The sequence below is a fragment of the Equus quagga genome, chromosome 12 (genome assembly GCF_021613505.1).
Source record: "Equus quagga isolate Etosha38 chromosome 12, UCLA_HA_Equagga_1.0, whole genome shotgun sequence".
Lineage (NCBI taxonomy): Eukaryota > Metazoa > Chordata > Mammalia > Perissodactyla > Equidae > Equus > Equus quagga.
This window is the reverse complement of record NC_060278.1, coordinates 95374168-95392704: the sequence shown is the minus strand read 5'-3', so window position 1 is coordinate 95392704 and position 18537 is coordinate 95374168. Positions and strand designations below refer to the sequence as shown.

The following is an 18537-nucleotide window of genomic DNA, read 5'->3' as shown; positions in this document are numbered from 1 at the left end:
CTTACACGGAGCCAACAGTTCATAGGGTCATAATCTTTTGTTCACACTGTAAAACCGCATTTGCACGTCCGTGGCTGGGCTGGCCCCTGCCCCAGGCATCTCGGGGTGGGTCTCTGTCGGTAAGCGACCCCTCCAGGGGCAGCCCACAGGCGCGTGGGCTGGGGCCAGACGTCCAGACATGGGGTACGGTGTGCAGGGCGAGGAGCGGGGGCCACAGTAACCCTGGAGCAAGCAGGTCAGGGGGCGGAAGGTTCCTGCAGGTTCTCTGGGCTGGCGGCGGGCGGCGGGCTGCCTCTGCGGTCTGGTGGGAGGTCGAGGGAGAGTCTCAGCCCTGGGGCATTGGCATGTCACTGCTCTCTCTTCTCTGTCACCCTGCTTCTGCCCAGGCCTTTTCTCTGCTGTTGGCCCTTCCGGCTCTGAGCAGTGCCCTTCCAGCAAGCCTCAGGGAGGAGGGGGAGGCGGGATTAGGTGAGGTAGAGCGATTTATCCCTGGGGAGCAGGCTGTGGGAGAGAGGAGGGGCTGTCAGAGCCAAGGCGACCCCACCCAGGTGCCTGGCCCTCAGGGGCCTGGACACAGGGCCCCGGGCAGCCGCAGGACACCCGCTCACTAGCCCTTCACCCTACCCTGGACTCCGCTGCCCCCCTGAGGATGAGTGAGGGGCAGGTGCTGGTCCCTCCTTGACTGTGCACTGGGGAGAACCTAACACCCCTCCCGGGACCCTGGGGGGAAGGTGGCAGCAGTGTGTCTGTCCTTCATGGAAGCCAGTTCCAACACGGCCAGGGCTCTCAGCTCAGTTTTTGGTTGCAGTGTTTCACGTATAAATTTCAAACAGAATTAAAGACCGGCAGGTGCTTTTTATGTTTTTGCAATAGGGCGCTCATTTGTGATAACATGGATGGACCTCGAGGGCATTACGCTGAGTGAAATAAGTCAGACAGAGAAAGACAAATACCCTATGTTCCCACTTATGTGGAGAATAAAAAAACCCAACAAGCTCATAGACGGAGAGAAGAGATTGACGGTTGTCAGAGGTGGGGTGGGGGTTGAGTGAAACAGGAAAAGAGGGTCAAAAGGTACAAACTTCCAGTTATAAAATAACTAAGTCCTGGGGGTGTCATGGGCAGCAAGGGGACTGCAGTAACAATACTGTATTGCTATTTGAAACTCGCCAGGAGAGTAGATCTTAAAATTTCTCATCACAAGAAAACAAAGTTATTAACTATGTGTGCTGATGGATGATATCTAGGCTTACTGTGGTGATCATTCCACAACGTGCACAAACTGCAAATCATTCTGCTGTACCTCTGAAACGAACATAACGCTATACGTCGATTATATGTCAATTAAAATAAATGAATGAAATAGGGCACTGCTGTCGTCGCCCCTCCATGTTGGGGAAGCTCTGACATTCTGGGCTGTCCACGAAGGAGCCCCCCGACCTCCACACTCTGACCCTCGGGGAGGGAAACTGCGGTGAGGGGGAGGGGGGGATGGGAGTTCCTGCTGAGCTCAGGCCGCCTGCCGGTAGACTCTCCTGCCGGGCACAGAAGTTGGGGCCCGTGCCAGGTGTGCTGGCTCGCTGGCAGGCTTGGCAGGGGAGGAGCCAGAAGGCCGAGAGCTAGGGCTGGGGCAGCTGGCCTGCGGCAGAGATGGCCACCTGTCCACCAAACGTTAGTGTCCCACCTCCCAAGGGGTGGAGCTGTTGCAGGGGCAGCAGCCTGGCACCACAGTTCCCAGGCACAGCCGCAGGATTAGTTCCTGCCAGGGGAATGGGAGTGGGGGTTGGTGGGGTTAGGGAGCAAGCCTGGTCTCTCAGTTCTGTTTTGCTGTTCTGCTGGCCAAAATGAGGTCACTCTGGGAGGAGGTGTCGCATGGATCCAGGAAGACTTTCTAGAGGAGGGGCAATTAGCGTGGGTTTGAAAGGCTAAGAGTGCTGAAGGGGAGAGGATGTCCTGAGGATGAGGACCAGGGAGAAGCCAAGTGGCGCTGGAGTCTGCGTGTCAAGGCGATGCTGGGCTGCGGGCTGGTGTGGGTGCCACTAAAGTCGGCGATCCCTTGAGTTCAGTAGTCGGCCTCTCCTCCCAGGCTGCGGTCAACACTGCCTGGTGGCTCACCTCGATCCCTTCCTGCCCTCGCGGCTGCCCTCTACCCTTGGCTGCATGGGACCTGCCTTACCTGGGGGGCTACACTCTCTGGGGCAGCCCACAGCCAATGGCTGACTGACACAGGGTACAGAAGCCCTGGGCTCCTGATGGGATGGCGTCTCCGGTGGATGCCTGCCCAGAGCTCCCAGCTGGACGGGGCTGACCGAGTCTCCAGCTGAGGCCACACCCTCGCTCAGCTCCTTCCCCTGCCCAGTCCTGCTTCCCTCTCTCCCTTCCTCCTGCCAGCTCTCCCTCAACATGTCATCATCATCATCGAGGGCACCCAAACCCCTGCAGCCTCAGGCTCTGCTCCTAGGGAACCTGACCGAAGACAGAAAACATTCTGTAGATGTCACACGGAACCCCTCAGGAAAAAACCAGGATGGCAGGAGAAAAAGCAAGATGGAAGATGGGCCTCAGTTTCCCAAGCGGGCCTTGCACAGAGCAGCTGAGTCCGCCTGGGGCCTGGCTTCACTCTCGTCCTCTCCTAAAGCACACACGAGGCTCTCCCGCGGGGCTGACAGTGCCTTGCCTTGGCCTGGCCCTTCCCATCCCATGTCCCCCTCTCTGGCACCAGCAGGACCAGGGCCGCACAGTGGTGGGGCTGGGGCGAGGACCGACCTGCAGGTGCTGATGCCACACTCCCCGCTGGGGTAGCTGCTGTCCCAGTCTCCGCTGCTTGTGGGGTTGGACGGGCCAGGGGAGCGGGAGCCGGAGCCGCCGGGGAACTCGGAGATGTGAGGGAAGTCCTGCCAGGGAAAGGAGGCCGGTGAGCCAAGGAGAGAGCGCAGGAGGTGCATGCGCCTGAGGGGTTCGCAGGGACACTTCCTCCCTTGCACAAAATCTCCACTCTGCCTCTCCACCGGGAGGCGTCTTCCTTTTCCCACTAGAGCACCTTTTGAAAAGTTCAGCCCTTAGCTGCAGGAGTGGGTGAAGGACTTTGCTTTCAGGGCCTTTCCTAGTCCGGGCCTCAGTTTCCCAATCTGTAAAATGGAGTTATTGGGCTGAATGACCTCCCAGGGCCATGCAAGTCTTGTAACAGTGTCTGTGGATGGCTCAGACAGGGGCTGGGGCTGATCTGGCAGAAGCCACAGTGGCCCCAGCCCCTCGGGCCAGAGAGTGGAAGTGGATGAGGATGAGAGAAGGCAGGCCTGGGACACCCTAAGAGTGTCAAGAGTCTGTCTGGCAACTCGTCAACTGTTCACTGCAGCCAGTCCATCTTGGGTGAGATGTACTAGACCCATTTCACAGATGTGGTAATTGAGGCTCAGAGAGGTAAGGCGCCTTGGCCAAGGTTACCCCGGTGGTGAGTGGCAGGCCCAGTATGTGAAATCCCAAGCTGCCTCCCCTCTCCACAGGGGGTCCCAGAAGGGCAGTTCCTACTGCGCCCTGCTTACCTGTGGCCCTGGAGGTGAGGGGCTCATAGCCAGCTGCACCTGGAGTGCCATGGGAGTGGGCAGGACAGGGGGTTGGGGGGCTGGGGACATGCTAACAGGGGGACTGAGCAGGGCGCCCTGGGCGTGGGGGGGCAGAGGCAGCTGCTGGTGCAGCGGGGGACTGAGCGGGAAGGAGGGTGGCGGAGGCGGGGATGCGCTGAGGCCTGGCAGCAGCGACTTGGAGCCCAGAGTCCGGGCGAGGCTGGCGGGAGAGGCCCCGCTGCGGAAGGCCTGCAGGTCCGATGGAGTCAGGAAGGAGGCCAGGCCTGGCATGGCATACATGGGCTGCTTGGGTGGGAGCATCTTGGCCGGAGGGCTCGCTTGCGTGCTCTTGGTCTCCCCCGGGTCCGGGGAGCTCTGAAGGGAGACAGACACCAGTCACTCCAGAGCAGGTGGATGAGCCAGAATGTGGGCCGTGAGGCCAGCTGGCTTTGCAAGCCACTGACATGGCCCCTGGCTGGCTCTCTGGCCCCTTGGGGGAGAGCTGTGGACTAACCAGAGATCATGCAGGGTCCTCAGGACGCTTGGCTCTGACCATCCAACCACCCCTTCTTTAAACCCCAGGGGCCCCCCTGCCTGCGGGGGAGCCCACGCTCCTCAGCCTGGCCAGTGAGGCAGAATGATTCCACTGGGCCAGCCTCTATTGATGCTCCTCCCCAGCCTCTATGCCTTTGCAAGAGCTGTTCCCTCGACATGGAACACTCTTTGCTTGGCCCTTTATGGCCTAGCCCAGAAGCCATGTCCTCTGTAACAGCTTCCAGACAACACCCCTGCCCTGCTTGGGCCACACATCCACCATCGCACTGAGCCTCCTGTGGCGCTGGTGCTGACTGAGGAGGCAGATGGTGTGGTCAGGAGTGAAGGCCAGATTTGAAAACTGACAAAACTGGGTTTGAATCCCAGGACAGGCGCCTAACAGGCTGGAGAATTTCAGGCAAGTTGCTTAACCCCTCTGAGTATTGGGTTCTTGTTGGAAAAATTAAATGAAACGACATGCATGTCAAGTACCCCACATGAGCCTGGCACACAGTAGGCACACTGAGAAGTGACCACGTTGGTCTTACCCATCCTTTCCAAGACCTATGGTGTTGACCTCAGTGGGCCTCAGTTGACTGTGGGCCTCCGTTCTTGCTCCATCCCTGCAGGGGGCCCCCTCTTACCAGCACCGTGTCCAGGAACCCCAGGTGTTACCTTGGAGACAAGGCTGGCCCTGTAGGCGGCCAGAGCCTTCAGATAGTCCTTCTTTGCCGCCTCGGTCTTCCTCTTGTAGGCCTGAAAGATGCAAGACAGGGCAACACCGGGGAGAGGCTGGGTGACGAGCCTGAGGTCACACAGCTGGCACCCAGCATTTGCCTACGAGCTGGTTCTGCTCCCTCTTCCCCCCAGAGGCCCTTCAGAGGGGGCCAGAGGCATATGGGCAGGGGGACAGGAAGGCTCCGGCCTGGACCTCAGATTGTCAGAGTTGGAGGGACAAGATAGATAGAGATGCTTGTTCTCAATTGACAGATGAGGAAGCAGAGGTCCAGGATGGTAAGGTCACTACTGAACGCAGCTGGAAAAAGCAGAATTGGAAGGGACCTAACTTCCCAGCTTACAGACGGGGAAACTGAGCCCAGTAAAGACCTCTGCAAGAGGCTAGTTCCAGAGGCCAGGTCTTGTTTCAGACATTCCTGTCTGTCTTTGGTGCCAGGGCCTCAAAGCCTCAGGGGATGGCTCAGAAAAGGACGGAGACTCACCTGTTTCTGCTCCTCTCCCAAGCTGTCCCACATGGAGGCCACGATTTTGGACACATCCCCGAAGGTGGCGCTGGGGTTCTGTCCCTTAATGGCAGCCTGGGTGTCTCTGAAGAAGAGCGCGTAGGCTGACACGGGCTTCTGGGGCTCGTTGGGGTCTTTCTTCTTCTTCTTCTTTGGGTTCTTGGCCTTTTTTCCTGGGTCAGCCGAGGGTCTCTTCTCTCCTGACATCTGCCAGGGTGAGAGGAGTCAGAAAACCAGAGAGGCCCAGGGCCTCCTGCCAGTGGGACCCACCGAATCTCAGGCAGAGCTGGACTTTTCTCAGCGGGCCCACCACAGGCTTGTCCAGCCCACTGCACGGGCAATGACGGGGGGCTGGCTGGCCACCACCCCGGGCTTGAACACAGGCAGCTTGGGCCACAGTGTAGGGCTAACCACCCGCTCGGTGGGGGCGGAAATGGACACACACACACAAACACACACACACACACGTCCTGGGTAGGAGTCCTGGGTTTTTTATTTAACTCATTGAGAATCAGCATGATGGTAAAGTTGATCCAAAGAAACATAAGAGAAAGAGAAACTGGTTAATACCTTTTAGGAATTTTTAATCTTTTCTACTGGAGAGAAGTCATTTGCATCTCTACAGGGGAAAATTAATTTGCCTTGTAATCAGACAAAAATCCTTTACCTCTCTGTCACTTTTTCCCCAAGTGAACGTCTGTCTTCATAGAGTGTGAAACCCCCTAATCAATAACGAACAACGAATCAAAACACAGGTACCTTCTCCGCGGGAATCAGAGAAGTCTTGAGTGAGCCTGCTAGACAATGCTGTGGGACACCATCGAAATAATGTGCAGTCACTGTTTTTTGACCTATTTCCAAGTTTTGGATAGATACCTTTTCTTAACAGTTGACCCCTCTTATGATCAAAAATAACCCCCAGATATTATGCTCGATTACAAAGGCTTAGTCTCCTCCACCGCATTTTAGCTGTGCAACTTGGGGCAGGGGGCTTAGCCCGCTGCGGCCCCTGTGAAGTGGTTGGATGGCAGTGAGGTTAGTGTGACTGTCATTGGTGTGGCCTCACCCTGGACACCTGGCTTCTGGAGCAGTCCAGCTCCAGACCACAATTGTGCAAGCACCTGACTTGGGGCTTCCAGGGTGGGGAGGGGATGGAAACGCTCACTACAGACCTCGGGGGCTCACTGACAGGACCCTCAGGCCACACAGGGATCAGGGGCTTTGGTCAAAGGTCCTGCATGCTGCAGAGAAGACTGGCTCTATGCACCAAGAAGATGAAGGTGACCCCAAGGAAACCGTGGCCAGCAGACAGACTCGGCCTCCATGTCTGAGGGACAGTGAGGGGCAGTCTGTAGCAAGGGCGGTTCTGTTCCTGAGCCTTCCTCCGCAGCCAGCACCTCTCCAAGCCTCGGTGCTGTCAGCACCGTGGGGAGGCCCTAACGCAGGATAAGGGACACAATGCACCTGTAAGTGATGCAGAGCTGAGCAGACGCAGCATTGCAGGTGGTTAAGAGCACCTATGCTGGGGCCAGACTGCAACCACCTCGGTTTGAATCCTAGTTCTGTGACACTGGATAAGTTACTTAACCTCTCTGTGCCTCAGTTTCCCCATCTGCCAATCAGCGATACTAATGACACCTACCACATGGGGTTGCAATGAGGATTACACGGACTCCTACTTGTTGTGCGCTTAGAACAGTGTCTGGCCCGTGGGAAATGTTTTAGAAATTTTTGTAAAATAAAAACCACCCCTGCGTGGCCTACGTAGAGACCAACTTATCCTGGGGATGAAGCTGGACCAGGACCCAGAGGTGCCCACCCCAGCTCACGAGGTTAGGGCCTCTGGTAGATGGTGCGGGTGCCATGGTTACTGCCCAGGCCTCTGCAAGGCCACGGAAAAGGGTGAGAAGCCCTTATGAAGAAGGAAGGGCACCATACTGAGGGCAGCAGGACGCTGAGGGATCAAGTCCTGATTCTGCCACTAGTCCCGTGGGAGACCCCCAGCAATCACTTCCATCCTTGGCCTTCCTGGGCCCCTGTTTTCTGCCCCAGTAAAGCAAGATGCTCTCCAACAGAGAGGCAGATTTGGGGTCAGTGCAAAGAAAGGACCAGAGCCTGGACGGTGATGAGCTCTCATGCCTGACGTGTGCTTGAAGAGGCAGGATGATCCCGGCTTCAGGGCTGCTGGGGGCGGGGGGGGGCATGTCCTCAATGAGGGTTTTTTTTTTTAGTGCTCTGTCATGTGGTCAGTGCTGCCCAGAGGTGCCCTCTGCTGGATTGCCCATTTTTGTCAGAGTATTTTTGCTTAAAAGGCCAAAGTGGCCATAGGACGTGACCCTGAGGATCTTTCCCATGCCATCTATGCCACTGAAATGACCCACTGGCCATTCAGGAAAAAGACGTCATGTTTTCACAGAATTTTCTCACCCATCCTCTTGACATCTGTTGGTGTTGTCTCTGCTTTACACTCAGGCCCTGGGAGCACAGAGGGGCAAAGCTCGTCAAGGATGCTCCGCAAATTTAGCAGCTGAAGCCAGGTTTTCCAAACCCCAATAGGTGCCGTTCCCGCTGACCAGGGGTTCCACTAGCTGTCCCCATTCTACGTCTGCTTCCTCTACTCTTCTAGAGGCCCAGCCCCCTGCTGACAGGAGAGCTCAGTCTTAAGGCTTTGCATTTCCACCGCTACAGTACCTTGAAATGTGCTTCCGACTCCTCCTCCTGAGTTGAACTGGAGGGAGAGGGGGTCGCTGACTTGCTCCCTGGAGGTGACGGGGAGCTGTGGGCGATGCCGCTCCGGAGGCCCATCTGAGAAATGAGCTGGGACTGGCTGAGGGCGCTCATGTGGCTGGCCAGCATCGCCGGGCGGCTCAGCAGGGGCCCTGGTCGGCTCGAGTCGTAGGCAGCAACCTCCGAGTGGACCATCTCCTGGATCTAAGAGAGGAAGACAGGGCATTTTGTGTTAGAAAGGACCCGCCCTGCCACCCCTTCACATCTGCACATCACGCCCAGAGGAGGGGCATGTGGATGAGAAGTGGTGGGTGGCTGGCTCCACTCTGAGCTGTGGTTTCCCCATGGATCCCTGAGGGGCGAGCCCCCATTCTATTTTGCACGATTCAGTGCACGTACGGGGGGCCTACGGCTCCTTGACGGTTTACCATCCTATTGACATTCACCCCGCACAGGTGGTTAGCATTCCGGCCTTTGCCAGAGAGCTCAGTCCAGCTGTGAATGGATCATTTTATGATATTGAGTCTTCCTTCCTGGAACCCAGTGTGTCTCTGAATTTATTCACTATGCAGCATGAGAGCAAAGAGCACAGATGCTGGAAGCCGACTGTGTTTGACAGCTTGGTGACTTTGGCCAAGTTACTTAACCTCTCTGTGCCTCAGTTTCTTCATCTGAAAAGTGCAGATAATAATTAAATCTACCTTCTAGTGTTGTTAAGGATTAAATGCACCTGGCACAGAGTAAGTCCTATATCGTATAAAGGTTTGTTAAATACATAACATAAAAAAATTCCTTAATAAAATTTTGCACTTTTCTTCCTATAGGTCAGCAATTTTCTTATTAAAATTATTCCCTATGATATTTTCTAATTGGCTATTTTTTACACACAGGCATTTTTCACACTAAACACATATTTAGAATAGTGTGTACTTTTCACCTAAACACTATAAACACGCACACACACTGTTCAGTGAGGCATACCAATTTGCATGCTCATAATTATTTTTATTTCCTCTGCATCTGTGGCTATTTTCCCCTTCTAATTTCTCATGTCGAGTATCTGTGTTTTCCTCTCAGTTTTTCTTCATTAGGCAAGCACATGGGTTTTCCACTTTATTATGTGGGATTTTTTTTTTCTCCTCAAAAGAATCAAATCTCAAATTTATCACTTCTTCTTCTCCTACACATTTTCCTCTGAGTGTGATTGAACATTTCTCAGAGACTTTACCATGTAAGGTTTTCATTATTGTTTTTTATGTATTTATTTAATTTATTTAATTCTCTCTTTTATCCAACAGTCATTTCAGAAGTTTTGAAATTTCTAAGAGGTTAATTTTTGTTTGTTTCTCTTCCTTTTGCTACTAATTTCTAGTAATAAAAGTGATCAAAGAATATGGTTTGTACTATTCGCACCTTTGAGAATTTATTAAGGTTTCCCTAAGGACCCCAAAATGTCCAAATTTTGTATCTATGCCACAGTTCCGGGAAGCAAAGGGTAAGCTGTGTCGGCAGATTAATATAACAGTATCGCGTTTATCTATTCGATCAGTGGGGATGGTAGTATTTCGATTCCTGTCTTACTTTTTGGCTTATCTAAGTTGCCTACAACTTTTCTGCTTCCATTAAAATCTCCCTTAATGTTTGAAGTTTTTGTTTTAGGAATTTGATCTTGGTTTTTATCACAAAAAGAAAACTGGCAATTATATCTTCATTATGGGATGAACTTTAATATTACTATAAAATGTCTCATTTTTGCCTTGAATTCAGTGGCATTTGATATTAACATTCTCTCTTTGCCTGTATATGTATTTGTTTGAATTTGTCTGGCGTGTCTTCATTTCTCAGGAACTTTCTTTTTTACGTTTCTCTGAATTTTCATTTTTTTAGGGTTATTTTTGTCAAATGTGGGCATTTGTGTTACAGTCAGCTTTAGAAAAAGAACTGAGATGTTTTCCTTTTTCTTTATGTCCTGGAACAGCAAAAATAACCTAAAAATTCGATTTTTCTTAAAGAAATAAAAGAGTTTATCCATAAAACCATCTGAGGTCCAGTGCTTCTTGAAAGATTGATTTTCACAATATTTTCCATGGTTAATAGGTCTATTTTAGTTTCCATATTCTCATGATTTAGTTTTGGTAAATTATATATATATTTTCAGAAAATTGTCTACTTCATCCAGATTTTAACACTAACAGCACACCACCGGGATAATATTATCATACATATTTCTAACCTCTCTATGGCATCTGTAGTTAAATCCCCACTTACAATTATAGTATTGTGAATGTATACTGCTTTTTAAATGTTTCCTTCTGAAAAGTTTATATATTTTTAACTGTCTATCCAAAGAACCAGTTCTTATATTTTTAAAAAAACCAATTTAACAACTTTTCTGATGATTAATTAAATTTTTCCTTCCTCTCTATTAATGTTGACTTCAGGTATCAAATATTGCTTTTTATCTAGCTTTTCAAATTAAACAATTTACTTATTTCCACTTTTTCTTTTTTAATAACAGAAGTATCTGGGGCAGAGTTCTTTGGTGTGTAGGAGGCACGTGGCAATGCCTGGAGACATTGGTTTCACAAGTGCCTGGTGTGTGTACGGGGGTGCTACTGGCATCTAGTGTGGAGGCCAAGGATGCCGCTAAACATCCTACAATGCACAGGACACCCCCCCCCAATAAAGAATTATGTATCCCAAATGTCAGTGGTGCTGAGGATGAGAAGCCCTGCTCTGTAACTATGAGTTTTTTTCCCCTGAGAAGGATTTTAGATGCGTCATATAAATATTTTAAAAATATTCTACAACTAAAGATTTGATTTTCCTTTTTATCCTAAAGTTATTTGGAAAAGAGTCTTTATGGGTGTATCCTTTTGTTATTGGGGTCAGAGAACATGACTCCTAGAATTTTATCTGTTTGGTATTGAGGGTTTCATTATGCCTTAGGATATGATCAATTTTTGTAAAATTTTCATGGACATCTGAAAGAATGTTTACTCTGTAATGTACACATTTCTCTCTGCGTCTATTCAATACACTGTTTTGACTGCTTTAGCTGAGAAATCTCGAGAAAGATGAGTCAAAGCTTCCCACTACCATGGTGCTCCCATCAGTTTCACTATAGAATTTAAACAGGTTTTCTTCATATACATTGACGTGAAGCTACTCATTCCCATTAACGTCTCAGAAGGCTATATTTTCATTACGGCTTCCCCTCGTTAATAAAAAAAGTATCTTTGCCTCAATCAATGCTTCTATTTTAAATCTTGCTTTATCTGGGATCACTGTCCCTCTCTTTACTTTTCCACTGTTTATTTTTGTCCTGCATCCTTTTAAGTGTGCATCTTGTAAACAGCATTTAGGTAGATTTGGGTTCTGAGTTCTTAATATAATATATCGTGAAATATATATTTTATTATTATATTGTTCATAAAGAAACCTGAGAAACAGGCTTAAAGTGTACTGTTTTAAAGAGTAGAAGGTTTTACAAACAATCTTATGAAAAAATGGGCAAAGGACTTGATTAGATATTTTGAAGACATACAAATGGCCAACAGGTACGTGAAAAGGAGCTCAACATCAGTAGTCATCAGGGAAATGCAAATCAGAACCACAATGAGATCTCACCTGACACCTGTTAGAAGGGCTATTATCAAAAAGACAAGAGACAAGTGTTGGTGAGGATGCGGAGCAAAGGGAACCCTTGGGAACTGTTGGTGGGAACGTAAATTGGTGCAGTCACTATGGAAAAATAGGATGGAGGTTCTTCAACTTAAAAATAGCACTGCCATATGACCCAGCAATTCCACTTCTGGGTATACAACCAAGAGAAATAAAATCACTGCCTTGAAGAGCTCTCTGCACCCTCATGTTCATTGCAGCATTATTTACCATAGCCAGGACTTGGAGACAACCTAAGTGTCCCTGAACAGATGAATGCACACAGAAAATGTGGTGTGTATATACAATGTCATTCAGCCATAAAAAAGAAGGAAATCCTGCCTTTCCTGACAATACGGATGGACCTTGAGGGCATCGTGCTAAGTGAAATAAGTCTGACAGAGAAAGACAAATACTGTATGTTCTCACCCATAAGTGGGATCCAAAATAGCCAAACTCGAAGTAATAGAGAGTAGACTGGTGGTGGCCAGGCCAGCGGGGTGGGGGAAATGGGTGAAGGTGGTCAAAGAGAACACACTTCCGGCCATACGACGAATAAGTTCTGGGGATCTAACGTACAGCATGGTGACTATAATTAACAATACTGTACTGTATCCTTGAAAGGGAAGAGAGTAGATCTTAAAAGTTATCACCAGGGGCTGGCCCAGTGGCACAGTGGTTAAGTTCGCAAGTTCCGCTTCGGTGGCCCGGGCTTTGCCGGTTCGGATCCCAGGGGCAGACCTAGGTACCGCTTATGAAGCCATGCTGTGGCAGGCATCCCACATATAAAGTAGAGGAAGATGGGCACGGATGTTAGCTCAGGGCTAATCTTCCTCAAACAAACAAACAAGTTATCACCACACACAGGAAGGCAATTATGTGAGGGGTTGGAGGTACTAACAAACCTTATTGTGGTAATCATTTCACAACACATCCACGCATCAGATCATCATACGGTATACCTTAAGCCCACGTATGTTAAATGTCAGTAATATCTCAATAAAGCTGGAAAAAAGTTTTAAAAACTCTCAAAAACCAAACGAGTAGGTTTTAAATCTATTCTCTAAATATCCTCCTTTCCACTCCAAAATGTACACAGTCTTCCTTCCATGAGTCTTAAAAGTAAGAATCTGACATTATTTCCTCAAGGGCAAATGGGCCTTGGGGCTCCGCGGTTAGGGCTTGTTTTTCATTTCACTTTTTTTCTTCCCAGCTGCCTGCTCTAGATTTCTTCAACCAGATATTCCTGACTCGGTAATTTAATATATTGTCGACACTTGATAATGGCAGACTTGAACTTTTGCAGATCTGCTAAGTGTGAAATGCTCTCCGAACTGTTGTAATTTGCCCCGCCCTGATTACCAGAGAGGCTGGCCACCTCTTCATAAGTTTGCCGGCTATTTGGGTTTCTGTTTACCCCGCTGTTGGGAGTGTAAACTAGTAAGATAAACACTTTAGGAAATAATCTGACAACAGCCAGGATGTTGAAGATGCACATATCCTATAACCTAGCAATTCTACTCCACGATATTGTATACTATAAAGAACTTCCCCACACAAGAAGATTATATATATATATATGTATGTATGTACTGATGGAAAATTTTTAAAGACTTTGAAATGGGCAAATGCATATCCTTTCAGTGGAATGCTGGGCATTGGCTAGCGCACCTGTGGGGTTATCTGTTTCTATAGGAATCTGTGCCTTTGACTTTTTTTTTTTTTAAAGATTGGCACCTGAGCTAACATCTGTTGCCAATCTTTTTTTTTCTTCTTCTTCTTCCTCTTCCTTTCCCCCAAGCCCCCCCCCCCCCCCCCCCCAGTACGTAGTTGTATATTCTGGTTGCAGGTCCTTCTGGTTTCGGCATGTGGGACGCCGCCTCAGCATGGCCTGATAAGTGGTGCCATGTCCACACCCAGGATCTGAACCAGTGAAACCCTGGGCCACCGAAGCGGAGCACGAACTTAACCCCTCAGCCCTGGGGCCGGCCCCGTGTGCCTTTGTCTTTGTCTGGACTATTTTACAACTTTGTAAGCTGTAGAAAAATGATATTAGTGAAACATTTTTTATCATTAAAATTTTTTTACAATTGTGGTAAAATACATATAACACAAAATTTACCATTTTAACCATTTTTAAGTGTACAGTTCAGTGGCAGTAAGTGCATTCACATTGCTGTGTTATCATAAACACCATCCATCTCCAGAGCTCTTTTTATCTTGCAAAACTGAAACTTTGTACCTACTAAACAAAAACTTCCTATTCCTCCCTCCATGACGCCCCTGGCAACCACCTTTTACTACTATGAAATCTGACCACTATTCTGTGACTCTGACTACTCTAGGTACCTCCTGTAAGTGGAATCAGACAGTGTTTGTTCTTTCGTGATTGGCTTATTCCACTTAGCATAATGTCCTCAATGTTCATTCATGCTGTAGCATATGTCAGAATGTCTTTTTAAAGGCTAAATAAAATTCCAACGTATGTGTATACCACATTTTGTTTATCCATTCCTCTGTTGATGGACCCCTTGGGTTGCTTCCACATTTTGGCTACTGTGAATAATGCTGCTATAAACATGAGTGTACAAATATCTCTTCAAGATCCCACTTTCAGTTCTTTGGGGTATATACTCAGAAATAGAGTTGCTGGATCATATGGTAATTCTATTTGCAATTTTTGAGGAACTGCCACACTGTTTTCCATAGTGGCTGCAACATTTTACATTGCCACCAGCAGTGCACAAGGGCTCCAATTTCTCTCCATCCTTGTGAACACTTGTTTTCTCTCTCTTTTTTTTTTTTTTTTGATTGTAGCCATCCTAACGGGCTGAGGCGGAATGCAACTGATTCTTGTCCATGAAAATGCAAATAAACGTGGTCTGGTAGAGGTACAATTGATACCACCCTGTAGAAAAGAACATTCTATGAGTTGTTACAAAATTATACTCTCTTGCTCTATAGATATCAACCAGTTTTGCATTTAATAGAAAATTTATTTTAGCATTCTTGGTTGCCTATCCATGTGCCTATTGATCAGATTCTCCTTTTAGCTGACTGTAATATCTTATGGGTGTCCTCATTAACTGAGTTAAATAAATTGACACATTTCACTTTACATTTGTATGAATCATGGCATTACCTTTCAAAAATTATACATTACAAAAAAGATGATCACTACAGCATTTTTTTGATTCCAGAAAAACTGGAGATAATCTAAATGTTCACCACTTGGGAAATGGTGAAAATCTGTGATATTTTCACATGATGGGATTCTGGACAGAGTTAAGGTAAATGGCCTGGAGCTACATCTACCCATGTGGATGAACTCACAAACAATAATGAGCGGAAAGAGTTTCGTAAGGATACACACAATACCTTTATGTACATGTTAAAAACATAAAACATTACTATAAAGTATTTAAGGACACATAAAATATAGTAAAGGCATAAAAACACCTACTACAGAATAGTGGTTATTTCCTTCCGGGAAAAGAGATGGATACAAAGGGTGCTTAACTTATATCTGTTATATTTTATTTCTTCAAAAACAGATCTGAAGCAGAAAAATAATAAAAGTAACATGGGCTCTTCAAAGTATAGTGCTGAACTCAAATGAGATGAGTCCTGGGAAGTCTGAGATGAGGGGAGATGGCTGGCATTGCATCACTGGCTATGTAATGCACCCTGAAACAAGGTGTGACTGGCCCTGTCATCTCTAACCGGGCTCCAAACTCTTACGTTCCATTGCCTAACTGACATCTTCACTTGGATGCCCCACAAGCACATCAAACTTAACAAGTTGAAAATGGAATTCTTAATTCTCCTTGAATTTGTTTTACCAAAACACTAAATGGCATCACCCAAGCAATTGTCCAAGTCACAAACCTGGGCATCAACCTCGATTTCTCCCTGTTCCTTGCACACCCCCTCCCCTGCAGACACACCTCTGTTGGCTCTGCCTCTACCATGAATCCCAAATCTTACACACTTCTCCCTCCCAAACCACTGTCATCTCGCTTCTTATTTTTCTTATTTTATTGCCCTGCTCCCCATCCCCACCACCCATCTATTTCCCAACCAATCACCAGAGGGATCCCTAAAATATGTAAATCAGACCATGCTACTCCCCTCCTTAAAATTCTTCATCGGCTTCCTGATCTCCTTAGAACAAAGTCCAATCCACTCACCACAGTTTTCAAGGCTGCGCCTTCTTGGACCCCAGGCTAATGCTGCAGCTCTGCTTGCGCACTGCCCCCTTCACTTACCGGGCTCTAGCTCAACTTAACTTCCTTCCTTCAGCCCCTCAGCTGATACAGGAAGGCTCTCCCTGCCTCAGGCTCCTGTGCCTGCAGCTCCCTTAGCTGGGAGCATTCTTCCCCTGGGCCTCTGCACCCGGCTCCTCATCCTTAAGTTCTTGAATGTCACCTCCTCAGAGAAGCCTTCCCTGACACTTTGTTGAAAATACCTAACCCACTACTATTATTCTCCACCATCATACTGTTGCCTTCATAATGGGTATTTCAAGCTATAATTATCTTGTTCATTTATTTGTTTATTGTCTCCTTCCCCTCTGGAAGCTCTGTGAGTGGAGGACTATCTTGCTGGCCATTGCATTCCTAGTGACTTAAAGTGCCCGGAACATAGCAGGTTGGTACTTAATAAATATCGTTGAAGGATGGAAAAAGGAAGGCAGGGGAGGATGGTACTCCTGGCAGTACCATCTTACCTCTTTTCTTGGGAATGTGATGGAATGCAAGTTGTTTATGGTAATAGAACGGGGCAGAATTGGTAGAGGATTGGAGGAGATGTACCATTGGTTGGATATTTCCTTCTTTGAATCAGACTTAGGTTAGGACATAGTCATTCCCTGTAGGATCGACAATCTCCTAAGATTTTTATGAGCCAGATAAGACTCGATCTTCTCTACATCTTTTTTTTTGGAGTTTCCTTCACCCTCCTGGCATAGAAAGCACAAATAATATAAATAATCAAAACAAACAAAAAACAGCACAGAATAAAATGATAGAATAAGTAAGAATAAGTAAGTAAAATAGTTATCCAATTATGTATATAAAGAATCTTATTTAAAAATCAGGAAAATTAGGGGCTGGCCCCGTGGCCGAGTGGTTAAGTTCGCGCGCTCCGCTGCAGGCGGCCCAGTGTTTCGTCGGTTCGAATCCTGGGCGCGGACATGGCACTGCTCGTCAGACCACGCTGAGGCAGCGTCCCACATGCCACAACTAGAAGAACCCACAACGAAGAATACACAACTATGTACCGGGGGGCTTTGGGGAGAAAAAGGAAAAAATAAAATCTTTAAAAAAAAAAAATACAATGGAGGCTAAAAAATTATTTAAAAAAAAAAATCAGGAAAATTAATCCATTCGTATTTATTGTGAAGACAGAATTATTTGTTCATAGTTATCTCAGCTTATTTTTTTGCTTCCTTGATTTTTCCCCCATCTTTCTTTTGTTGATCAATTTTATCTAGTGATTGTCATGCCACTGTATCATTTTTCTGCCTCCTCATGTAAGAAGAAAAATTAAACTTTTAATTTTTCCCTCCATCAGTGGTTTGTGTTACAGGTTGCTATTATTAATTTATATTTCTTCATTAAATCATCTATTTCAATCGTTATTTTTACAGTTGCAGTAAGTTTCATAACCATGATGACAATAGTACTTAGACATTGACTCCAGGTTTTGCTGTTTTCATTGCTCACACCACTGTTTCTTATACCATATGTTTCCCATACTTAATCTATTTTCATTCATTTTTTTAATCAAATGTGCTGCTTAAGTAATTTTTTTATCCCAAAGTTTCTTTGAAATAAGAAAAATATGTATGATGCTATTTTTGTATGCAGGCAGTATTTATTTAATTTTGCCCAAGACTTGGTCGGCTCTTTTGAGCTGAACACTTTCCACTTTCTTCAGAGAAGTGATATTTTATACTACTATTTCTTTCATTATTTCCTCTTTTCCATTGGCCTTTGGTCAGAATTTCCTATCAAACACATATTGAATCATCCAGATCTTTTATCTTTTCAGTCATAATTTTGAGCTCTTTAACTTCTTCCTTGGAGTTTTGGGAGAAAATCTTGAGCTGATCTTTTTTGCTTATTTAATTATGTGCAGTGTTGTTCACTACTTTCACTGCATTTTTAAATCCAATAATCACATATTTCATCCAAAAGCAATCTTTCCTGATGTCAATTTTTTCTCATCATATAGATACACTATATAATTGAAGTTTGTCAGTTTTTCCCCATTTCTTGGTGTAGGATCTTCAGAATAGACCTTCTTTAGATAGTCAGTTTTTGTACATTTGTCCAGTGATTTTTCTTTATAGTCCTAATATCTAGATTAGCATGTTGCACACAGCAAGAGCACATGCTTGTTCGACCTACTGAATAAAATTAAAGATAGAACAGCAGGATTGGGTGTGATCTGGGAATGATGTCAAATTGGGCTCCGCTGTGTCCAGGGTGCCCATGGAGGGTGGGTAGGGAGCTGAGCCACTTCACTCCTGCTATAGTTACAAATATATTCTCAGTAAACAACTGTCAGACCTTTCATGACGTCTGCTTTGTGATGGACATAAGCAGACAAGAGAGCTGTGGAAACGAGAGAGCCGCCCCAAGTGCCCTTCAGGGTCCCACAGTTCATTAGAGAGACAGACCCCTATGTAAAGATAACATATGACTGGTTATTGGCAGACACAATCCAACAAGATGTGGGAACAGCCACATACCAGATTTTCTAGGGCATTAAAAAAATTTTGTCCTAATTTCCCCAAAGTGAAA

General features: G+C 46.9%; 1 protein-coding gene across 2 annotated transcripts in view; it reads right to left on the bottom strand.

Moving 5' to 3' along the window:
• Positions 1-207: 207 nt before the first annotated feature.
• Positions 208-18537, bottom strand: part of TOX2 (TOX high mobility group box family member 2) — a 135807-nt gene continuing 117477 nt past the window's right edge. For both annotated transcript variants that reach the window (XM_046679706.1, XM_046679707.1), the window contains exons 4-9: positions 8030-8269; positions 5318-5545; positions 4773-4853; positions 3543-3938; positions 2767-2894; positions 208-501 (exon numbers count right to left, since the gene is read on the bottom strand). In XM_046679706.1, the coding sequence (XP_046535662.1) occupies positions 465-501; positions 2767-2894; positions 3543-3938; positions 4773-4853; positions 5318-5545; positions 8030-8269 (1110 nt within the window). In that variant the 3' untranslated portion in view covers positions 208-464. The remainder of the gene's footprint in view (positions 502-2766; positions 2895-3542; positions 3939-4772; positions 4854-5317; positions 5546-8029; positions 8270-18537) is intronic.